General features: G+C 41.9%; 1 protein-coding gene across 1 annotated transcript in view; it reads left to right on the forward strand.

The window, feature by feature from the left end:
- The first annotated feature begins 796 nt into the window (after positions 1 to 796).
- Positions 797 to 23,549, forward strand: part of SETX (senataxin) — a 52,252-nt gene continuing 29,499 nt past the window's right edge. Inside the window, exons 1-7 of the mRNA XM_033137692.1 lie at positions 797 to 927; positions 4,300 to 4,477; positions 11,298 to 11,496; positions 12,173 to 12,282; positions 14,981 to 15,200; positions 16,186 to 16,305; positions 23,136 to 23,307. Of these exons, the coding sequence (XP_032993583.1) occupies positions 4,301 to 4,477; positions 11,298 to 11,496; positions 12,173 to 12,282; positions 14,981 to 15,200; positions 16,186 to 16,305; positions 23,136 to 23,307 (998 nt within the window). The 5' untranslated portion in view covers positions 797 to 927; position 4,300. The remainder of the gene's footprint in view (positions 928 to 4,299; positions 4,478 to 11,297; positions 11,497 to 12,172; positions 12,283 to 14,980; positions 15,201 to 16,185; positions 16,306 to 23,135; positions 23,308 to 23,549) is intronic.

Here is a 23,549-nt window from a genome sequence, read left to right on the forward strand (position 1 = left end):
CCGCTTAGCTTCTCTTTCTCGAAGCTTAAGCCCACTTCACAGGGTTGTTGTTGCGTCTGTCTCTGTAATAGCGTTACAAAAAGAACCACAGTAGAGAGAAATAAGCACAATAAAGTGCATGCACACGAACTGCGCCCTTTTAAAACAAAGAGTGCAGCCATACCAATGAGCGATGAGAAACAATTTAAAAATACAGGCGCAACTAGAATTTCGCTGTGAGTTCAAGGCAGCACGTGGAGTTGTGTTTTTTTTTCTCCTGGTGACGCGAGAAACTGCCGTCCAATCAGCGCCGGGCTAAGGTCCTGCGTTCCCGCCTCCCTTTCATTTGGCTCAACCTTCACAAGGCGCGCAGGCGCCGTGCGTGCGGAGGAGAGCGAAGAGTTTGTGTGTGTGCTAACTATATATGTATATATCTATATCGGACGCATCGTCTCCGGCAGTGAGAATGATCCGCCTACTGTTTTATAAGGCTGTGCAAAATGAGCAAAGAGGCAGAAGAGCGGCAAGCAGAGCCTGAGGCGACTCTAATATTTTTCCTAACTCTAGGGTGGCGGGAGGGGAGAAGGGCGGCAAACAGAGCTGAGGCGACTCTGCTATTTTTCCTAACTCTAGGGTGGCGGGAGAGAAGGCGTTTTGAGCACGCGCGTTTGTGCGCTTGCCTCTCATTTACTTATCCACCTCTGTGGGCGGAGCCAGGGAGGCGGGGCCAAGAGACTAGAAAGGGAGGCTCGGAGGGTAGATTGGCCTCTTCGCTGGAGTGAGAAGCTTCCGTCGCGTGGTGGTGGGCGGGGCCAGTGCCAGGCGGAACAGCTTGAGCGAGCGGAGAGAACGGGAGAGCGAGAGCCGGAGGCAGCAAGGTTGTCCGCTCCTGCGGACCGGCTGTGGCAGCAGCTACCTTGCCTCAGGGGCTCCTCTCCGGAGCAGGAGGTGAATGAGGTGAGGGGCTGGGGGTGTGTGGGAGGCTTATGAGGGGCTTGGCGAAAGTGTGGGGAGGAGGGGAAGGAGTAATACAACTCAACAGTTCCTTATGGTTGCGGGGCTGTCACTGCTATTCCCCGCTTCAGATACTCCCCACAGCATCTCTTGTGTTCCTCCAGTTCTGCATGTTAGAAAATGTCTTTGCTGCATCCCTCCCTCACACACACACACCCCATCCCACTGTTAGGGGATAGTCCCCGTGAAATGTGCGCGTGTGCGTTTAATTCGCATGTTACACTTACGGATCGGTTCCGGAGGTCCCTCGCGTTTTCGCGAACTCTCTAAAACACGGACATCCTTGGGGTCGCTGCCGCTGCTCAGGTGGGAAGGTGGAGGGCTGCTTACCAGACTTTGGAAGAAGACGCGGTGGGTTCCCGGAGTTACTTGTGTGTAGCCCCTCTTTCTTTATATGTGAAGTAACTTTATCCCCTGAAGAGATACATTATACATTAGTAGCATTATTCTTTGTAGCAATTCTATGCCAACGGTACAGTTTAGTACAGTCTAATGCTTTTTAAATAACTTTTTTTATTAAGTATTTTCTTGGTTTGCAAAAGTACATGCATTCTCTTTTTCAGGTTGTAGACTTTTTTACATTTGAAGTGAGACATTAATGTTGTATGCAGAATAAAGTTGGGGGAGAAGAGGGGGGAGAGGGGATGGGTTGGGGTGGTAATACAGTACTTGGTGTGTGTGTGGTTTTTATGTCAGCGTCACTTGGGTCGTTTCCCTTTCTATCCATTTATTATATTTCCTTGGTACTGAGAGAGGTGGCGGAGGGTGGGCATGGCTGGTTGTCTTTAGCTGGCTGCAGTGAGATTTGTTTGCCTGCGGGCATGGGGGGAATTGTTGGATTGTTAGCCATATTGATTCATATGCTGTCGGTGGGTTCTTGTTGTTGTCTTGTTGGGTACAGCCTGAGAATGTTGAGCTGTTGACTTCTTAAGTAAGCCTGTGCTGAATCTCTCAACAGAACCATCTGGCAGTGGGTGCCTCCCCATATATATGGGTAGTGGGGTATCTAGTCACATATATATCTTCATTGCCTGCTTTGTAAGACAACATAAATATTGTCAAGGCCACGGGAGGAATAACCCAAGGAACAGGCAATTAATGCGTTCCAAGAGTGGGGATGGGGTGAAGAGTTATTTCCTTTCAGAAAATCCACACAAAAATACAACTGTAGTGTGTCAAAGTGCTGCACCTCTGCTGTCAGGGTCTGACCATTTTGCCATCCTGAGGGGATTCTCTGGCTACTGAAGGAGTTTACTGTATCTGCTTTCCTTTGCTCTTTACCTTCCTTGTTCTCTGAATAAAATCCATTTAAGAAACAAGCTTGGTTCCTTTATTGCCTACTTGAATCAAGAAAACCTTGGCCTGTTTGCCAGTACAGTAGCACTGTGGCAGAGCAACTGCTTTGCATTCAGAAGGCCCCAGGTTCAATCCTCAGCATGCCCAGGTAAAGCTGTGGAAGTCCCCTGTCTGAAACCCTGGTGAGTTGCTGCCAGTCACTGCAGACAACATTGACCAAGATGAATCAATGGTCTTGTCATGGTATGTGGCAACTTACTATGCTCCTATGCTGATGTGTTCTGCAAAAGTTGAGTTTATCTATCAATTATAACTTCATAATGATTTATAAAGTGCCTAAAAACTAAACACTGGGTGATGATTGAAAAGAACGAACCATGCCCATACACTTAGTCTTAAAAAATACCTACCCACGAGGAAGAGTAAGGAAGTCAAAAGGAGATGCAAATACAGAGATATGGCTTGGGATAAGAGTTCTGCTGTTTAAATAATGGCAATAGTTGTATAAAATAAAGGTGTGGCTGTAGTGTCCCTGCACCTAGGCTGTGGAATTCCCTATTAATATTTAGGATGCACCATCAGCACTTTGTTTCAAATGTCTGCATTGAATATAGCCAAATTCATAATTTTATCACTCAGTTCATTTGTTACTGCATATCACTGTACAGGTGCTTGCTTTTATGCTGTTTTACAGATGTGACTGCCACCATGTTGATTTGTGCAGTATGCCTGTAAAATAAATGTATTGGGGGTAGCAGGTTACAAAGAACAGGAAAGAAGTGAGTCAGGGACAGTGGTATTAGGAAGTAATCTGTAAGCCAAGAAAATTTGGCAGAGTGAAAGCAAATAGGAAGAAACCAAAGTAACAAATATGGCTAGTCTTCATCTGCTTAAAGTGTATTTGGGGTAGACATTTATATTTTATTGTGGGGAAATTTTAATTGCCTTAAAGCAATCTTATCCAAGAAGCAGTGAATAGTTTGTGTATTAAGGTTCCATAACTGAAGCTGAAGTTATGGAACCCCTTCCCTTGTGATCTTGTGCAGTTGATTTATCACTCCAAATTTATAAGCTGCTTCTCCCCAAAAGGAAGCTTTAGAGCTAAAACATTAACCAAACTACTGGACACAACAGTTAATATCCATTGTAAAACTTCCTTAAATTACATTTCAAAGGCCTTGGCAAATATTAATAAAAGTGTTACTATTCCTCAGAGCAAACTAGGGTGTGAGACTGCCTGGTTTGTCCTGGGAGCACAATAGGTTGCCAACACAAAGTTGTGCATTTCTTACCTTCAAGTGTTGGCAGATTCCTTGCTCATTTTTACCCTGGATGGTTTTTTTTTGTGGGGGTGCATAATGGTCATGAATGAATGAACATCATCAAATCAATTTACATCTTAATGTCTGACAGAATAGACGGCTGATGTACCAGTCTTAAGCATATTTAGTTCAGGGCCACTGTGATAGTCACCAGAGTGCTAATCTCTTCCCAGTCTCTGAAAACAAACCACAACTCTGGCGCAGGGAGCCATCTCTTTTTGGCAAATATTTATGCTTTAAAACAACCTATGTTGTGCTGCCTTGTCAGGCAGGAAGCTGGGAGATAGATGTATGTGGGGAGTGTATGTTAGTAAAAGTTACATAGGCACATTAAGTCATTCGGTCACAAAATAATGGTAGTTCTTGTATGTACAGATGTGAACCTGTGTAGGGGAGCTTCCCCCTGAGGTAACTTGGGAGGGGCTGTAGCTCAGTGATGGAGCTGCACCCACTTTGCATGAAGACAGTACAAGGTTCAGTCCCCAGTATCTCCAAGTAGGGCTTGGAATTGCCCCCTGTTGGAAACCCTTTGGGCTGATTTGGCAAGCTCATTTATGTTATTATGCCAGGCTTGGTATAAGGTAGCTTTCTGTGTTACTGAACTTGGCTCAGGTCATTTCTGTGTTCATGTTTCCAAATAATTAAAACAACAATTTCTCTAACCTTTTCCTTATTTGTTTATCTGCAGAATGGAGACGTGCTGTTGGTGCACCCCTGTTAATTCAGTTGCCACCACCTTAAAGAGCTATGCCTCCTCTTCATTGCCCCCGGATGAATTTACTGCAGCCAATGAAGATCTTTGTTACTGTTTGGAATGTGTGGATGAGTATCATAAAGTGAAGGATGAGATGCCATCCTTACATGAGGTAATTTGCTTTCATTTATAGGCCACCATATCCTGGCTGTGTTGGGGTTAACAGAGGACAGAGACAAAGCAGATTTAGGTAGGCAGAAAGCCAGTAGTTATTCGTTTAGAGACGGGGAGCGCAATTCACCTGGTGGGAGAGATGGGAAGTCACCTGACAACAGTGATGTCAGGTGACTCATTCCACCCTACCCTATGTAATGTGTAAACAAATCTCTACCTATCTTCCAAATGCTGAACGCTGCTTTCGGTTCTAAGTTAGCCACTCTTGCCCATTACCGGTAATTTAACGGGGACCAGCTCAGATTGAATACAATCAACTGTAGGGGATTTGTAGTTGAATTCACAAGGTGGCTGCAGCAACTATGAAAGTAAATTATCTGCGGTTGATTCACTTTGGAACTGAGTCTTTGTGTAAAAAGAAAAAAAAGTCATCTGCAAATCCTTTCCTTTGCCTTGTTGCTCTGTCTCTAGCTCCTTAAAAATAAAGTCCTTTGTTCCTCTAGTTCTGAAAACAAATTTCAGATTAATTTTTGCTGTTTAGACCAGGCATCTCTAAACTTCAGCCCTCCAGATGTTTTGGACTACAAGTCCCATCATCCCTGACCACTGGTCCTGTTAGCTAGGGATCATGGGAATTGTAGGTCAAAACATCTGGAGGGCCGCAGTTTGGGGATGCCTGGTTTAGACTTCCAAGTGGTGTTCACTGTTTTGTCTCTGTCTTTTGGTGTAACTCAAACTCTGAATTGCACAGAGAATGATCTAACAAAGTCTACACAAGTGTTTTTACCAGCTGCAGACTTTGGAGGGTTCCCCCCCCCCCATGCCCAGATTTTTTCTTTCCTCTGCCGGGTCTTTCTGTTTTATACTTTTGAATGCTTATCCTGTTGTAATTAAACTCTAGTTGCCATTTACAGTATATACGGAAGACAGCCCTGGGTCTTTTGACCCTTTAATTAGTTCTCTTTTCCCTCCTATAAAAACTATGCAAGACACTTTCTTTTAAAATTTAAATAACAAATAACTTTTGCTTTAGTGTACTTGCAGTTGCAGATTAAAATATACAATGGAGGTGGATGTTTCTTAAATTGCTAATACATCTTACACAGGTTATACTGTTACAGACTAACTAACCAAGGCAGACAGTAGCACAACACAACATACCTGATGCTGTAACAGTTAAGACTGTTCTACTAACTGTCATAGAGTTCTACAGCTCTTGCAATTAACCCTTTACATATGCATTTTGGATGCTAACATCTCACATATTGAACCCTTAAGAGTTCTTGCTCATTACATTCTGACATGTCACTCTCTTTTTTGCTCTTCTTTTTTGAATAACTTTTTACTAGGCTTTGGAATAATAAATTATGCATATAAATAGACAAAGTCATCACATGTCATTTGTTTATCACAAAAATAGCATAATAAATGTGCAGTAATATCTACAATATTTGATTCATCATTAGTGGTCAATGTATAGTTTCCTGGTTCGTAAATTGGTTAAAACAAAGCAAAGGGGAAACAGTACAGAGTTAAAAGATAACATTTAACATTGTATTGTCAAACATCCAATCAGGAGCCCTTGTGGTTGTGCTTAGATTAAGTATGAGTAATAACCACGCTCCTTTTACATTATCAATGAAACAATAAAAAGTTTTAGTGTACTGATGAATTTGGGAGGGGGAGTTCAAAGTGAAGATAATTACATTTAAATTTAAATTTGGATTAACCAAATTGAGCCAAACGCTGATGAGGGGAATGGTATGTGTAAACCATATTAATTTAATCTCTCAAGGAGGGCTGTTTCCAAACTGTTTTGTACCAATTGTCTATCATTGTGCCAGAAAGGTCTTTCCAGTGTCTGGTTATGTTGCATCTCGCCACTTGCAATAGATGGCTGTTTTGAAATAAATTTGTTAAATAAATTCATTAAAGCTAATTCTAGCTTTAACCAGACTTCAATTTTTATTTTTATTTTTTTATTTTTTTGAGTATTGAATTCCAGAAAGGCTGCCTTAGTGGTGAGTTTGCTTACTGGGTTAGCAAAAAAGAAAAAAGAAAAAAAAAAGGTGCAGATTTGGAGAAGTAGCAGCGAAGGGGGTTGTAAGTGTCCTTATTTGGTCCGTATTTCTTGGTCTGATAGTGGTGTATTTCTGTTATTAAAGTCACATAACTGGTATAGTCCTTCTGTTCTCCATCTGGCCACATCAAATTGTCAAGAAGTGTTGTGAAATTGTGGGTGGAAGCCGAGGGCTGCCAGAGGGGACAGTGCTGGAGTTAGCAGTCCTGCCTTCTCTTTCCATGCATTAAGAATCACATATGAACTTTGGGAATGGTTCTAAATGTTTGCGCTTTAAAGGGTATGCTGAGGTTAGAATTCCCTCAATTACCTCTGCTTCCAATTGAATAGGGTTGCCATATATCAAGAGGTAAGAATTGAGACAAAAGAAGTTTTTTTTTTGGTGACTGCCTCTCCTGCCCCGGCCATCAGCCCCCATCAATGCCCCAACTGCCCACACCAGAGCCCAACCCAGAGCCTAAACCTGAGCCTAGACTGCCCGCTTCAGAGCCCGAACCAGAAACAGCCCAGGTTGTCTGTGCCAGACCCCAGAGCACAAACCAGAGCCCAGGCTGCCACCGCCAGAGCCTGAGCACAAACCAGAGTCCAGATGAACCATGCCAGAGCCCGAACATAAACCCAAGCCTCCCGTGCACAAAAAACTAAATAGAATAAAATAACCCCCCCCCATACCTGTACAATTGGTGTAACTTGTAAAAATCCCCCTTAATGGGTATGTATGCCTCCCCAAAGAGGACATGTATGGGATTTCCTGGACATACTGCAACCCTACAATTGAAGTCATTGTTTTGAGGTATCATTTAAAATAAAAGGGATAGTTGGCAATAAAATATAGTATCAAGTTTGGCATGCCACTGCCTCCTCCTACTGGGAGTTTGGCATGTATTCTGGGGTTGTTGTTGGGTTGTTGGTTTTTTTGCACTTTTGTTGAGTAAGATCCAAGTGATTGGAATATAAATGGCAGTTTTGGTAGAATCATCATTTTTACCATTGCTAATTTGTCTAGGAGGATAAAATGGAATTTGCTCTATTGTTTTCTTTTTCAAATTCTGAAGAAATGTCCACTCTACAGAAGGATATTTTGTCAATAGAGTCTGTTAAGGTTTCTTGTTATAACTATTCCTAAATAGCTAAGCTTTGTGTGAGAGAGTCTAATGCATGTGAGTTTTGTGAAAGCTTTTTGGTTGGGTGGTACACTGAAGCTTAAATCTTCAGATTTTGAGAATTTAACATGCAGACCTGATTGTGTTGCAAAGTTGTGAAGCTTTCAAAGTATTGCTGCTCCCATTTTCAGGGTCAGGTGTCATTATCATTAAATCATCAGCAAATAGTCCAGTCATATAGTTTTGTTTTCCAATTAGGACTTCCTTGACATCTGGTGTTGCTCTGAAGTATATAGCTAATGGTTCTAAAGCTAAGATGAACAAAAAAAGGGAGAGATTGGACAGCCTTGCTTTGCTCTTTGAATCCCCACTGGGGATGAATTTATATCGTTTATTTCTACTGTAGTGGAAGCTTCAGAGTATATTTGTTTCAAAATTTGTATGAATTTGGGGCCAAATTGCATTTTAGAAAAGGACTGCCTGCAAGTACCGTAGTCACATTTCAGACATTCAAAGGCCTTGAGGATGTCCTAAGGTGATGACTACCAGTGGGGAGGTTGTCTGTCTACTATGTTTGATTATGTTTAAAAGCTTTTTGATATGTCCGGTAATCTTTCAATGTAGGACAAAACCAGCTTGGACTTGGGCTTAGTCTGGGGCTATTAGTTTGTATAACAGTGTCTTAATCCTTTTGACTAGCACTCATGAAAAAATTTCATAATCAAGAGATTGGCTAAAAAGATTCTACTTTTTGGTGGTCTTTAAATGGTTTTGGGATAGCTATAATCTTGGTGTGTTACCATGTTTTGGTGATAGGTGCTCATCTCATTAGGTCATTAAATAAGAGGACCATATATGATAATAATGTTTATTTGAATTGTTTATAAAGCTCAGAAGTGAAGCCACCAGGTCCTGGGAATTTAATGTGGTTTCAGTTTTTAAGAACATTGTCAATTTCTTATAGGGAGATGGGGCTATCTAAAAAAGGTTTTCTCATGAGTTAGTGAGGGTATAGGTAAGTTTTCTAAGAATTGTGGATATCTTTTGAGGGGGGGATTGTGGGGTACATAATTTAGAATAATAGGAGAGGGTAGATGTCTTTATAAGAGAATGTTTTAGTAGCTTTTTAATATTGTGTACTCCTGACAATATTTATTTCTTTTTAAATCTGTTCGCTCAAAGTCTAGAGTCTTCCCTCCGTATTCATAAAAGTATTGTTTCATGTATAAGAGGTTGACCAGTGTACTACTATTTCCAATGAGCTTATTTCTCATCTCTTTTGTTCAATTACTCTGAGAAGGTGTTTTGACTCTGATTCTGGGGGGTGGCAGCATTATTCTGTCTTTTGTGGCATTAGCTACCCCTCCCAGTTTGGTGTCACCTGCAAATTGAATAAGCATCCCCTCAATTCAAGCCATTTATAAATATATTGAGCAACTGTCCCAGGACAGAACCCTTTGGCACCCCAATTGTCACTTTTTTCCAGGAAGAGAAGGAACCTTGAGTAAGCACTCTTTGGGTTTGGTCAATTAATCAGCTACAAATCCACCTAACAGTTACCTCATCTACCCCACATTTTACTAGCTTCTCCACAAGAATTTTATGTGGCACTTTGTCAAAAGCCTCACAGAAATACACTACATTGAAAGCATTCTGTTGATCCTCCAAGCTTGTACCTCAGTTAAAATAAGAGAGTTATTCGTCTGGCATGACTTGTTCTTAAGAAACAAATTCTGGTCTTGGTAATCACAGCATTCTTTTTTAACTGTTCACAGACTGACTGTTTAATTATCTGTTCAAGAGCCTTTCTTGGAATCAATATCAAGCTGTCTGGTTGGTAGCTATTGACGTCAGTATTCCCCCCCCCTTTTTTTTGAAGATGGTGACAATATTTGCCCTCCTCCGCCGTGGGTGCAGCTCATTGGGCCCTGGGAATCTGAATTCATTTAAAGTAGCTAGGTGTTCTTTTACCACCTCTTTTCCTATTGGGGCTTCAGCTCTCTTCTTGCATTGTTCTTCTCTTTTTTATGCCATGCATAATTTTATATACTTCCGTCATCTTTTCTCTAAACTAAAACGTCCCAAATGTTGCATCTTTTCTTCATAGGCGAATTGCTCCATCACCTTGATCACTTTAGTTTCCCTTTTTTGAGCATTTTCCAACTCTGCAGTATGAGAGTTTGAGTTGAGACAACCAGAACTGTGCACAGTATTCCAAATGTGGTTGCACTGTAGATTTGTTTTGATGTGCTTGGATTTTTCTTTCTCATGTAATGGACAATTTCCAGAGAGGTTGCCATGTTAGTTTATTGCAGCCTAAACAACAAATTTCTTGGTTTTTAGGTGCCACAAGGCTTTGAGGGTTATTGCTGCAGTTTTTGCATTTCTTGTGTCTGCCAGCATTTAGCATTTCTGTTGTATTGCTTCCTTTTCTGCTTGACTTAATGCTTACACATCCTTTCAGTATTACTTAGCCTTGTCAGTGGCCCTGGCCTTATAAAATGGCGCTCTATCCTTTGCCCTGACCTTCCAGAAACAGGGCCGTAAACAGGGCCATATAATCTTTTCTGAAAACTGGCACAGCACAGTGGAGACATATAAACAGTCAGTAAGAATTCGAGTGTGGTTGAAAACTCGTCAGATTACAAAATGGCCAAGGATATGTTTTGTCTGGCTCCTGAATACAATCAATGTACAACATCATTTGCCAGTCCTGAGCTCCATCCTGCTTTGACCCTCCATTTGCAACATTTCTGTGTTCGCATATCTTTTAAACCTATTTTCTTAATTTAAAAATCTCTCCCCTGCACCTTCCAGTTGGATCACTGGTCTCTATAGCTCAGTACTGCGTACACCAATTGGCAGCTGCTCTCCAAGGTTTCAGACAGGGAGTCTCTCCCAGCCCTGCCTGGAGATGCCACTGGGGACTGAACCTGGAACCTTCTGCCTGCAAAGCAGCTGCTCTGGCCCTGAGCTGCTGCCCTTCAACATGCAGGCCCTCAGTCTTGATATCTTTGGGGTGGAATCCACATGTATTTGGGGGTGAGGGAAGCAAAGGTTTATAAGGAATCATGGAGGCACATGGTAGGAGTGGGCAAAAGCTGAGTTTAGAAACTTGGTTTACATACAGGGCTGTCCCTCCTGATTTCTCTCAGCCTCAGTTTTGAGATGTGAGAAAATACTGCATAGGTGGGCTAGGTTTTTGGCCCAGCTATGGAATAATAGCCCAGTGTCAATAAGATACAAGGCTGCAGGCGTGGAGGAAGCCTCCTCGCTACCTGGGGCGGCGAATGGAGGCATCCCCTGGTGAAACTCAATCAAAAATATTTTAACTTTTAGTTACTGTTTTTCAACCAGATTAATTTTTTCCTGGGTTTCCTACATTAGACTGATTTATGCTAATTTACACCTGAGATTGTACAAATCTATTTCTTGAACTCCTGTTATGAATTGGTAACTGAATTCCCACCCCCCTCTCCATTACTTGGAAATCTAACATATCAACTAGGGTAGCAGTGGTAAATAAATAATAATCTGTAGATTCTATTTTCAGCTAGCATCTTTTTAGGGCAGCAGAATTAGTTGCTGCAATCTCTGTTCTGGAATTCTGTAGTTAATTTATTTTCAAATTACAGATCCTGTGGAAGCTTGAAACCACTCGTCTTATTGCCCATTTTGAGAAATCAATGCCGAAGGAAGAGGATGACAACTCAATCCTGGACGATGATAAGGAAAGCAAGGTGCAATGCCTGGATTCCGACTTTGACAAAAAGCTTAGAGTGCCATTGTTGGAAATACTGAAATACCCCTACCTATTGCTTCATAAAGACCTCAGTGAGTATCTCAAGGCACCTGAACTTGATCTGGTTCTCCCTTGCATAGTAGTTACCGTATTTGAAAGCAGCTACTGAAACAAGTTGTGACAAATCACTTAGTGGTTGCATTCTCAGGATACACCATGAGGTGGTATGTTGACTGGGCTGTTTTGTACTATTTCTTTCCTCAGAAAATCTTGTACACAAAATTATTACAATTTTATGTATATTCTGTTGCCATCACAAGTGATCAGAAATTGTGGCCTGGGTGGTGTTGCTCACTTGACTTCCTCAAGACATACATCCCTGCTGTTTACTAAGAACAGGAGGGTAAAATTCTTTTTGTTGCAGGCACCTGTGAATTAACTGTGCTGGAAGGACAAACTGTGGATTTGTTTTGGCTCAGCCATATAGTAACAAGGTGCCAAGGGAAGGCTTGCCAAATCTCTCCTTTGAATTTGTGTGTGTGGGGGGGTGTCTCTTGAAAATACCAGACAGTTATCTCCCTTAAGAAACTTTATAAAATAAAACTGTCTGCATAGTGTTGAACCCACTATGCAGAGGGTTCCACAGAGTCCATTCCTGTTCTATGAATCTGTGAAAATGACTTTCATCTTATGCAAGGATCATTTCCCTTCAAATTATGGTTATTCCAGCAGCCCTAACACTTGGTGTTCTCTTTTTTTGAATTGTAGGCATGCTGTTTGTGGAGGCTATTTGCAAAATGGAGGTAATCAACTACCCCTGCCAGGTGCTTGGGAAACACCCAGGGGTCTATTTGCTCATGGTACATCCTAATGAAACGGTGAGCTGCTTTAATTTCCTTCTTCATTTTCAGTTTTGCTTCCCAGGCTTAAATGTAGGATTAAGCTGCCTTAACCAATGGTCAAATGAAAGAAAGTCCTTATGCATAGAATTGTAGAGTTGCAAGGGACCCCAAGCGTCACCTAGTCCAACCCCCTGCAATGCAGGAATCTCGGCTAAAGCATCCATGACAGGTGGACATCCAATCTGTTTAAAAATCTCCAAGGAAGGAGAATCCACTAACTCCCAAGGGAGTCTCTTTCACTGTCAAACAGCTCTCACTGCTAGAAAGTTCTTCCTTATGTTTAATCAGAATCTCATTTCTTGTAAATTGAAGTCATTGGTTCAAGTTCTCCAAGCAGGAGAAAACAAGCTTGCTCCATTTTCAACATGACAGCCCTTAAGATATTTGAAGATGACTATAATCTCTTCTCTTGTCCAAGCTAAACATACCCAGCTCCTTCAACCATTCTTTATAAGGTTTGGTTTCCAGACCCTTGTTCATCTTGGTTGCTCTCTGTATACATTTCAGCTTGTCAATATCCTTTTTAAATTGTGGCACCCAGAACTGGACACAATATTCCAGTTGTAGTCTAACTAAGGGAGAATAGAGTTGTACCTGTACTTCCCTTGATTTGGACACTACACTTCTGTTGATGTAGCCTAGAATAGTATTCACTCTTTGTTCTGCTGAATCGCAGTACTGACTCATTTAAGCTTGTGGTCTACTAAGACAAGTCAGGTGTCCTTCCATCATATATTTGTGCAGCTGGTTCTTCCTGCTTAAAATACAGAAGCTTACACTTGTCCCTATTGAAATTCATTCTGGAAGTTTGGACCCAGTTCTCCAATCTGTCAAGGTCCTCTTGAATTCTGATTCTGTCTTAAGTGGCACTAGCTACCCCTCCCAGTTTGGTGTCATCTGCAAATTGCATGAGCATCCCCTCAATTCTTTCCTCCAATTCATTTATAAAGATATTGAACAACAGGCCCCAGGACAGAACCCTGCAACACCCTATTTGTCACTTCTTTCCAGGATGATGAGGAACCATTATTGAGCACTCTTTGAGTTTAGTTATTCGGCCTGCTACAAATCCACCTAACCGTTACCTCATCCAGCCAACATTTTACCAGCTTCTTTACAAGTATATAATGGGAGAATTTGTCAAAAGTCTGACACAAATCTTATTTTTCAAATTACATTAACAAGTTTGAGAAAACAATGGTTCCAACAATGCTTTCCTTCATAGTTCTAGGAAATAACAAACAAGCTGTTCTGTGTTTTATATATTAATAGAAACACCTTGAACTTGGCCTGGTAACAAACCAACATGTTGGTCTGTGAACATGTGTGTTATATGCTGACAAGGTCTCACACCTGTCAGCAGCCATGATGCACCATTCTGCACTAACTGCAGCACAAGGAAAGCCCCACACAGAGCACATTGCATTAATGCAATATTGAGGCAGCCAAACCTTTATAGGAAGCTTGTTCTTTTAGTCAGACTGAGGGCCTGGTTAAGACCCTTGGGGGGCTACCCTGTGTGAGAAGAAATAAACAAAACCTAACTTTTGTAAGCAGGGGCGTAGCAAGGTAAATTGGTACCCGGGGGCAAAAAAATTTTGTCACCCACCCCCCCGAGGCATAGGAAGGTCAGGTGGTACCCAGTGCGGAAAATTTCTTGTCAATCCCCCCATTGCCCCCCCGCAAATATGGTTTTACGTTATTTCATATTTTCTTACAAAGGAATAATAACAAGTAATAATAAAAAACTTTTTTTATATCCCACCCTCCCCGGCCGAAGTCGGGTTCAGGGTGGCTAACATCAGATACATAACATTGGTATAAAATCAAGCAATAATTAAATTACCTCCTAAAAACATCTCAAAATCAAATTAAAGTCTAATTAGATGGCTTTCCACATGGTTAGGGTTGGGAACAGTAAGTGTTCTCTGAACTGAAAACAGCCAAGTGAACAGCTATTTTGGTGGAGGAGGGTCAAGATATTAACCGATATGCATGAAATTTCATATATAGCTATATAATCCCTAGTATAGTAAGATAAGACCTTCGGAGCAGGCATTTTTAAAAAAATCAAACTTTTTTTTTCAAAAAAATCTTGTTCCTTGAAAATTTGTCACCCCCTCCATTTGGAACATGGGGCGGACCGCCCCCCTTGCTACACCCCTGTTTGTAAGCATTTCTGAGATCTGTTTTGGCTAAAGGGCGAGGTATAAAAAGACTTGTATCTAACTTCTACTTGGAATAGATCCATTGATGTTAACAGTCCTGAATTAGTCATGCCCATCAATTTCAATGGGCCTACTCTGAGTAGGACTGACACTGGATTCAACCTAAAGTAACATCCCAGCTGTTCTACACTGTTATTAATACAGTTCTATTTTTAGTGATTCCACCCAGGTTTTTTATTTGTTTCTGATAGGTTGTTGTTAAAATATCCCTGTCCCTCATTTTCTGGGATGATTGGTAAGTGAGGAGGCTGTGGAGAAGTCCACGACCTTCAAGTAAGTTTCCCCTGAAACAGATATCTACATTGTCTGGTTTGGAATGTGACCCTTTAGGTTAGACTTGGTAACAGTTGTCTTTCACACCAACTTGGTTTCTGCCCCACTTTCCATAACAATTACTGCTCTGATTCCTTACCAAAGTAATTAATAATGTCCCTTCAAACCCACAGATCCGTCGATGGGCCATTATGACAGCCAAGAGTCTGGGAAAGGTGGACAGGGACGATTACTATGACATACAGGACGTGCTAACTTGCTTGCTCAGAGTTATAGAGCTGAACCTCTTTGAAAATGCTTATGTTTATAACCCCACAACAATTGAGAAGGGTAATCTCATCTTGTTGCCTGACCACCTGTATGATATTACCAGTTACAAAAACTACTGGCTAGGTGAGTAGAAGCAAGCTGAGATGGTCTGAAGGGTAAAGGGATTTAGGCATGCCCCATTCCACTGGGCATGGTAGCATTGTGGTACAGCAGGAATAGCTAAACTTTTTTTTTCTCCTTTTGGTGAGAGCCACATTGGCTCATAACGAATGCTCTGGGGGCCTAACGCCAGCAGTGCTCTCAAAATGGGTATGGGGTGAAAGCACCATACACACAGCCTCTGCCTCTGTCCCTCTCTAATACACACACACACACACACACACACACACACCAACATAGGAAGCTACCTTATGCTGACTGACCATTTGTCTATCCAGCTAATAGTTCACATTGACTGGGGCAGCATCTCTCCCCAGGGGGTGTATTCCACCCCTCATCTATGAAATCAGGTGCCACAATAAACCTATTAGCCTTCTCACCCCACACCCAGCTTATCTCTGGCCTTCCCGATGTTTCTGGAGTACGTTTCTCATCCTCTTCTTATTTTTGGACATGCCAGCTGGGGCTGATGGGAGTTGTAGACCAATAACATGTGAAGAGCCACTGGTTTGCCCACCCCCCTTTTAAGAAGTAGCCAGGCTCCTTTTCCTCCTGTTCCATTTAGAATTAAAACTTTGCTTCCTTATCATTGACTTTGTGGTGCTTAACAGTTGTATATATCATTGTTTTAATTAAACCATCCCATCCATGTATGTGCAACTCTGCTAAATTCTAAAATAAAGGTTCCTGTCCCAAGGGATGTGTAATGTAAAGCAGGGGTAGCTAACATGGTGCTCTCCTCATATGTTGCTGAACTCCACCTCCTTAAGCCCCAGTCAATGTGGCCTATTGCCAGGGATTGTGTGCTCCCAAACTCTGGAGGACACAAATAGTCTAAAAAGCAGGCGCAATTACATTAAGTAGGTTTTAGTTTGGTTATGGATTAAGATTGGGAATTAAGGCAATGTCCAGTGACAGTTTCTGAACTTTCTAATTTTCATTGTTGTAGGTATATGTATGGTGCTGATGGTGCTGGATGAGCAAGCCATGGATTCGTTGTTGCTTGGGCCAGACAAACAGAACGACTTCATGCAATGCATAATAAGTACCCTTAAGAAAGACACGGGTGGTAAGTAATTAATAATCTTTGAGGGCAGTGATATAAGTAAATTAAAAATAGTCTAAATAGCCATAAAACTTGTATGTCAAATAAATTATTTAATGTTCAAATGCTATAGTGCATGATGGCTGACCGCTAGTTTCTATGCTTATAAGAAACAGACCTCAAATGTCATTGAAGGTTTGTTTTTCTTACATGTTTTGCAGTTATTGGGTGAGATCTAAGTAAGTCATAGATTAGACACATTGGTTAATGAAAGTTCATTGATTTCATTGGGGTCTGGATTATTAACTGCAGTTTGATATCCCCAAATGGATTTCAGGGGGTTTCTTTTTGGAGAATCACCGTATTTTTCGCTCCATAGGGCGCACCGGACCATAGGGCGCACCTCGTTTTTAAAGGAGGAAACAAGAAAAAAAATATTATATATGAGGATCAGCTAAAAGTGTTGCAGCTTTTTTGCAAAGGGAAAAGCCCTGGTTTTTTTGAGGATCAGCTAAAAGTTTTGTAGCTTTTTTTTGCAAAGGGAAAAGCCCTGTTTTTTTGTGTTTTTTTTTGGAGGATCAGCTAAAAGTTTTGCAGCTTTTTTGCAAAGGGAGAAAAGCAAAGCTCCTTTTGCAAAGGGGGAAAAGCAAAGAGGAAAAGCCCCATTTTTAATGGGGTTCAACTCACATTTCCTGCAGCTTCTGAAGGAAAGGGAGCCATTTCTACAGTTTCCAGACAGATAATCTAATCAGCCAGTCACATGTCACTGGGGAAACAAACAACCTCCCTCTGCAGCACATTCAACAATGGAGGGCAGGGCTGAAAGGGAGCCGGGACTCTTATCTCTCTCCCGATCTCTTGCTGATCAGCTGCTGAGGGGGGTCCTTTCAACACCCCCTTTTCTCTTTGTAAAATAAAAAGCACTATCTGCTTTTAGCCCCTGGGCAATTCAGCTCCAGGGACCACCATTCGCTCCATAAGACGCACAGATATTTCCCCTTAATTTTTAGGAGAAAACAGTGCGTCTTATCGAGCGAAAAATAAGGTAGGTGTCATTTCGTCTGAGGAGGGATAGAAATCTGTTTGGATGCACCTCATTTCTAATTGAAATTGCATAAATTGATATCTGTAGCTTGCCTTCCTTTATCTATAATACTTGTTTTGGTTGCTACATGAGAAATTCAGTTTAAAAACATTACACACACACACACACCCCGCCATGTGCTTTGGCTCATGCATATTTACCTGCAGTGTAATACCTTCTTTCAGCACAGTTGATTATTAAAGTCCTTAGGTTTGCAGACGTTTATTCTTACTGTTGTTTGCTGATAAGCGCTGTTGTGTTGATTGGCATTTTCCTGCAGCAGAGAGGAATCCTCATATGGAATGTCCCCTCCACACTTGCTCCATAGGCAAGAATATGTAATTTAGACAGATCTTATCTCAGAGGGACAACATCGCCTCCTTTCCTTCCTGCCTTGCTGCTGTGCAGGCCCAGGTCACAGCTCTACGCTGCTGCCGTTTGCTTCGTGAGGAGAAGCTTTCCTTTCCTTGAGGCACATTTAATTACAGAGAATTCAACAACAAAAAGGCATGAGTCGCCACTGAGGGCTCGCAGCCTCCATTTTTAGCCAATTTCTCAGATGAGGAGGCCGGAGGAGCAGAGGCTACCCACAGCAGCGGGCTGTGGTGTACCCGTGGTGTACCCTTGGTGTACCCTCAAGCTTGCCAAGAACTGCATCCCAGGAGTCAGCAGAGGCTGCAGAGGAACAGCCAGCAGAGAGAACTGAGGCTTTGTAGGGCCCGCAGCTACTAGGCCTTGCATCACCCTCTCATTTACTGATTGACAGCACAACACTCCACACAGAGTTCTGTCAGTGAATCCGGCAGGCATTGGCCCAGGGTGCAGGTGTTGGTTTAGTCCCAGTCCCTCAGATGGCATTTCTTGGGCCTGCTCTTTTCTGAGCCAGTGCCTCAGGTTTTGGCAGGAAATACTTTGGCCTCACACTTGTTTTCTGCTGAGAGCTTTGCCCACCTGTTGAAGATCCTAGCGATAGATAACTGTGCCCAAGAACACAGGAGCTGGTGGTGGCGGCGGCGCAAAGGGAGTGACCAAAGTGAAGACTGTTCCAGTCCTTCAACCCTTTTGACACCTTTTCCATCTGTTCTCAGTGCCTGGGGATAGTCACTCCTCAGGCCCAGGTAGGCCCAAGTCCTGAAAGGTTTTATACCTTTCAGCCTGAGACTATGGCTAAATGGTGAGTTCCCCACTGTACCTCTGTGTGTTCTTTACAGTGGGTACAATGACAGCCAAGGGCAAAGATGAATTTCCTAGGAACTCAGATGATAAGACTTCATTTGACCCTTGGGTGATGCCTATGGCCCTGGAGACAGTAGAAGCTAGTGGTACCAGTGGGATGGGCAGAGTTTCCAGCCCCGGCAAATAGAACCAGTTGTCACCCAGTTCTAGAGAGACTGGACAGAATCAGCAGGGAGGAAAGAAGTCAACTTAGTCCTGACTAGAGATGTTAAATTTCTGGAAATTTTGAAGCCATGAGGAAAAAAGCCCCTCCCCCTTTTCCCAGAAAAAATGGAAATTTTGGGGAAATTGAAAAAAAGTTCAGTGTGGAGTTGTTGTTGTTTAGTTGTTCAGTCGTGTCCCCATGGACCAGAGCACGCCAGGCACGCCTATCCTTCACTGCCTCTCGTAGTTTGGCCAAACTCATGTTAGTAGCTTCAAGAACACTGTCCAAGCATCTCATCCTCTGTCGTCCCCTTCTCCTTGTGCCCTCCATCTTTCCCAACATCTGGGTCTTTTCTAGGGAGTCTTCTCTTCTCATGAGGTGGCCAAAGTACTGGAGCCTCAACTTCAGGATCTGTCCTTCTAGTGAGCACTCAGGCCTGATTTCTTTGAGAATGGATAGGTTTGATCTTCTTGCAGTTCATGGGACTCTCAAGAGTCTCCTCCAGCACCATAATTCAAAAGCATCAATTCTTCGGCGATCGACCTTCTTGATGGTCCAGCTCTCACTTCCGTACATTACTACTGGGAAAACCATAGCTTTAACTATACGGACCTTTGTCGGCAAGGTGATGTCTTTGCTTTTTAAGATGCTGTCTAGGTTTGTCATTGCTTTTCTCCCAAGAAGCAGGCGTCTTCTAATTTCGTGACTGCTGTCACCATCTGCAGTGATCATGGAGCCCAAGAAAGTGAAATCTCTCACTGCCTCCATTTCTTCCCCTTCTATCTTTTAAAATTTTAAATAGTTCAGCTGGAATATCATCACTTCCACTGGCCTTGTTGTTAGCAAGGCTTTCTAAGCCCCATTTGACTTCACTCTCCAGGATGTCTGGCTCAAGGTCAGCAACCACATTACCTGGGGTGTATGAGACCTCCATATCATTCTGGTATAATTCCTCTGTGTATTCTTGCCACCTCTTCTTGATGTCTTCTGCTTCTGTTAGGTCCTTTCCACTTTTATCCTTAATTGTGGTAATCTTTGTACGAAATGTTCCTTTCATATCTCCAATTTTCTTGAACAAATCTCTGGTTTTTCCCATTCTATTATTTTCCTCTAGTTCTTTGCATTGCTCGTTTAGAAATGCCCTCTTGTCTCTCCTTGCTATTCTTTGGAAATCTGCATTCAATTTCCTGTATCTTTCACGATCTCCCTCGCATTTTGCTTGCCTTCTCTCCCCCGCTATTTGTAAGGCCTCATTGGAGAGCCACTTTGCTTTCTTGCATTTCTTTTTCATTGGGATGGTTTTCGTTGCTGTCTCCTGTATAATGTTACGAGCCTCCATCCACAGTTCTTCAGGCACTCTATCCACCAAATCTAAATCCTTAAACCTGTTCTTCACTTCAACTGTGTATTCATAAGGAATTTGATTTAGATTGTATCTTACTGGCCCAGTGGTTTTTCCTACTTTCTTCAGTTTAAGCTGGAATTTTGCTATAAGAAGCTGATGATCTGAGCCACAGTCAGCTCCAGGTCTTGTTTTTGCTGAGTGTATAGAGCTTCTCCATCTTTGGCTGCAGAGAATATAATCAATCTGATTCCGAAGTTGCCCATCTGGTGATGTCCATGTGTAGAGTCGTCTCTTGTGTTGTTGGAAAAGAGTGTTTGTGATGACCAGCTTGTTCTCTTGACAGAACTCTATTAGCCTTTGCCCTGCTTCATTTTGAACTCCAAGGCCAAACTTGCCAGTTGTTCCTTTTATCTCTTGACTCCCTACTTTAGTATTCCAATCCCCTATAATGAGAAGAACATCCTTCTTTGGTGTCATTTCTATAAGGTGTTGTAAGTCTTCATAGAATTGAACAATTCCAGTTTCTTCAGCACTGGTAGTTGGTGCATAAACTTGGATTACTGTGATGTTAAAAGGTCTGCCTTGGATTCGTATCGAGATCATTCTATCATTTTTGAAATTGCATCCCAGCACAGCTTTCACCACTCTTTTGTTGACTATAAGAGCCACTCCATTTCTTTTACGGGATTCCTGCCCACAGTAGAAGATATGATAGTCATCCGAACTGAATTCACCCATTCCTGTCCATTTTAGTTCACTGATGCCTAGGATGTCAATGTTTATTCTTGCCATCTCATTTTTTACCACATCCAGCTTTCCAAGGTTCATGGTTCTTACATTCCAAGTTCCTATGCAATACTTTTCTTTACAGCATTGGACTTTCCTTTTAATGCTGTAAAGAAAAGTATTGCATAGGAACCTGGAATGTAAGAACCATGAACCTTGGAAAGCTGGATGTGGATGTGTGGAGTAGTTTTACAAATTGCGTGAAACACGGTGTAGATAAAGTTTTATGCTTGCGATAAAACATGTAACCACCCCCTTTCCCTCAAAAGCAACAAAAAAGCAAGAAACCTTCAACATAAAAAATAATCAGATTTGCCCCTTAGCACCAACAGCAAATGAAGTTAAGGTCCACTTCAATATTTAAGCTCCTTAGAAGGTCTACCCTTTGAGTAGTGCTTTTTTTAAAATAAAAAAACAAAAACAGAAGTCACAACATATACATGCACTTTATTCTATCTCATTTTCTGAACTACTGCTATCATTTTCCATTTCTTCTTGCTCTTTGTCATTTTTTTATTAAAATTTTATAAGATTTTCCAATTAAAAGCACAAATATTACAAGGTTGAACATTTCACTACTCCCCCCTCTCCCACCGAGGGGAGCAATTTAACCTCGCTCCCCTCTCACAGGAGCCATTAAAATCATTTTAAATTCAACCACATTCAATATTCTAATTGTTGCTTAATCCCGACCCCCCCTCCTGGGTCAGGTAATCATATATTTTTCATTTTTCTCATGGACTTCTGAAAAACGGCTTTGGAAAAAAACAGGGGAAACCTGTTTCCCCCCAATTTTTCTGTCCCCCCCCCCGGTCTTTCCAAATCTACTGTGAGGATAGCCAAGGGACAGCATAAGGCAATTTTTATTATATATTATAAACCGCATGATGGTAAGAGCTTTCTAAACAGTTTACAAAAATATACAGCAGAATATTAAAATGATTGAAAGTGTCTGTTTGATTAGTTTGGAGATTAACCTGATGTGATGTTACTGTCCTGATGGAAGGTTAGTTTATTATGTAAGATGACCTGTAGGAAGATCTTGACCAGCATGTCTTGTCATGGCTGATGTAGAATGGACCATGTGGAACTGATTACGGTATGTACTTAGCGCCATGTAAGCTGTGTATGGAGAAGTTTAAAAGCTGTCTTGAAACCTGTGGTTAGCACAGTACCCACTATTCTATGGGATTGTCCTTTACTGCAGTAAATTTAATAAAGGGTATTGTCTTGCTGGAATTCGTTCTCTGAGGTCCAACTCTGAGGGCCTTCTGGCGCTTCCTTCACTGCAAGAAATAACATTTAGTCAATGAAAACACATAAATTAAAAAATGAAAATGTTGGGTACATGAGAAAGAAAGAAAGAAATAAAAACCCAGTATCAAGCAATACTGAAATTGCCATTAAATCAGTGAGCAAGTTTGTTTGTATTCAAATTACGTTTTACTCAGAGTAAACTTCAAATGAAATGAATGAACCTGGCTAAGTTAAGGAACTGGCTTGATATTGAATACATGGGCAACCTGTAGTCCCTGCAAGTATTTCATGCTGCCTACTGCAGCTGATCAACTGTCCTCTGGCAGCAAGATTTTGCTGCCTTGGGAGGTGTAATGCCCACATGTTTGGAGCAGGAGAGTACTAGTGCATTAAACTGAACTCAGGAGAGAGTGTTTCAACACTAAACTAGAACGTATTCAATTAGAGAAAATACTAAAAAGCAACATATGTGTGCAGCCACACAGCCAATTACGCACACTACCCTAGGGTGCATAGAATCCCCTCCACCCTCTGCAGAAAATGGACCTTCACTGGTGCTCCAATGTCACATTTCCTTGCCGGGTGGGGGGGGTCGGTCGGTCCTCGGATAGGATGTACCAAAGCTGCTCATACGAGCAGGACTAGCCACAGACCTATCAAGGAAGTGACTTAGAACACCCCTCAGGTTCATTCCCCAGTAAAGAACTCAATCAATCAATCAATAAAAATAAATTAATACCCCGCCCATCTGGCTGGGCTTCCCCAGCCACTCTGGGCAGCTCCCAACAGATTTTTAAAAATAAGATAAAACACCAAACATTAAAAACTTCCCTAAAAAGGGCTGCATTCAGATGTCTTCTAAAAGTCAGGAAATTGTTTATTCCCTTGACATCTGATGGGAGAGCGTTCCACAGGGTGGGTGTCACTACTGAGAAGGCCCTCTGCCTGGTTCCCTGTAACCTCAATTCCCATCTCAGCGTGTTTTGGCTTGTCTTTTTCAGATGAAAGTAACAGTCCCTTCTGGCCTGCACTCCACTGCTTCATGGTGATCCTGGATAAGCTTGGGTCCAAAGTGTGGGGGCAGCACATTGATCCAACTGAGGCATTTCAAACTATTAACAACAGTGTGAGTTATAATAAAGAAATAGAGAATATTCGCCAAAGGTGCAAGAGGTCAGTCCTTTATCCTTTTATACACATATGCTAAAGCTAATACATGATATGGAGTCCTAAAGGCTCAAAGTGGATTCAAACAAGATGAAGAAAAATGGAGATTTCTTCTTTGCAACCATCTGTGGTTTAGAGTTAAATTTGAGTGAAACCCTGATCTCTCTGGCTTAAGTGAATTAGCTTTCACTAAGGCAGTTAGTTTAAGACTGAGAGCAATTTAAGTACTCTTTGTGACAAATGTGAAA

Source organism: Lacerta agilis, chromosome Z (assembly GCF_009819535.1).
Source record: "Lacerta agilis isolate rLacAgi1 chromosome Z, rLacAgi1.pri, whole genome shotgun sequence".
Classification (NCBI taxonomy): Eukaryota; Metazoa; Chordata; class Lepidosauria; order Squamata; family Lacertidae; genus Lacerta; species Lacerta agilis.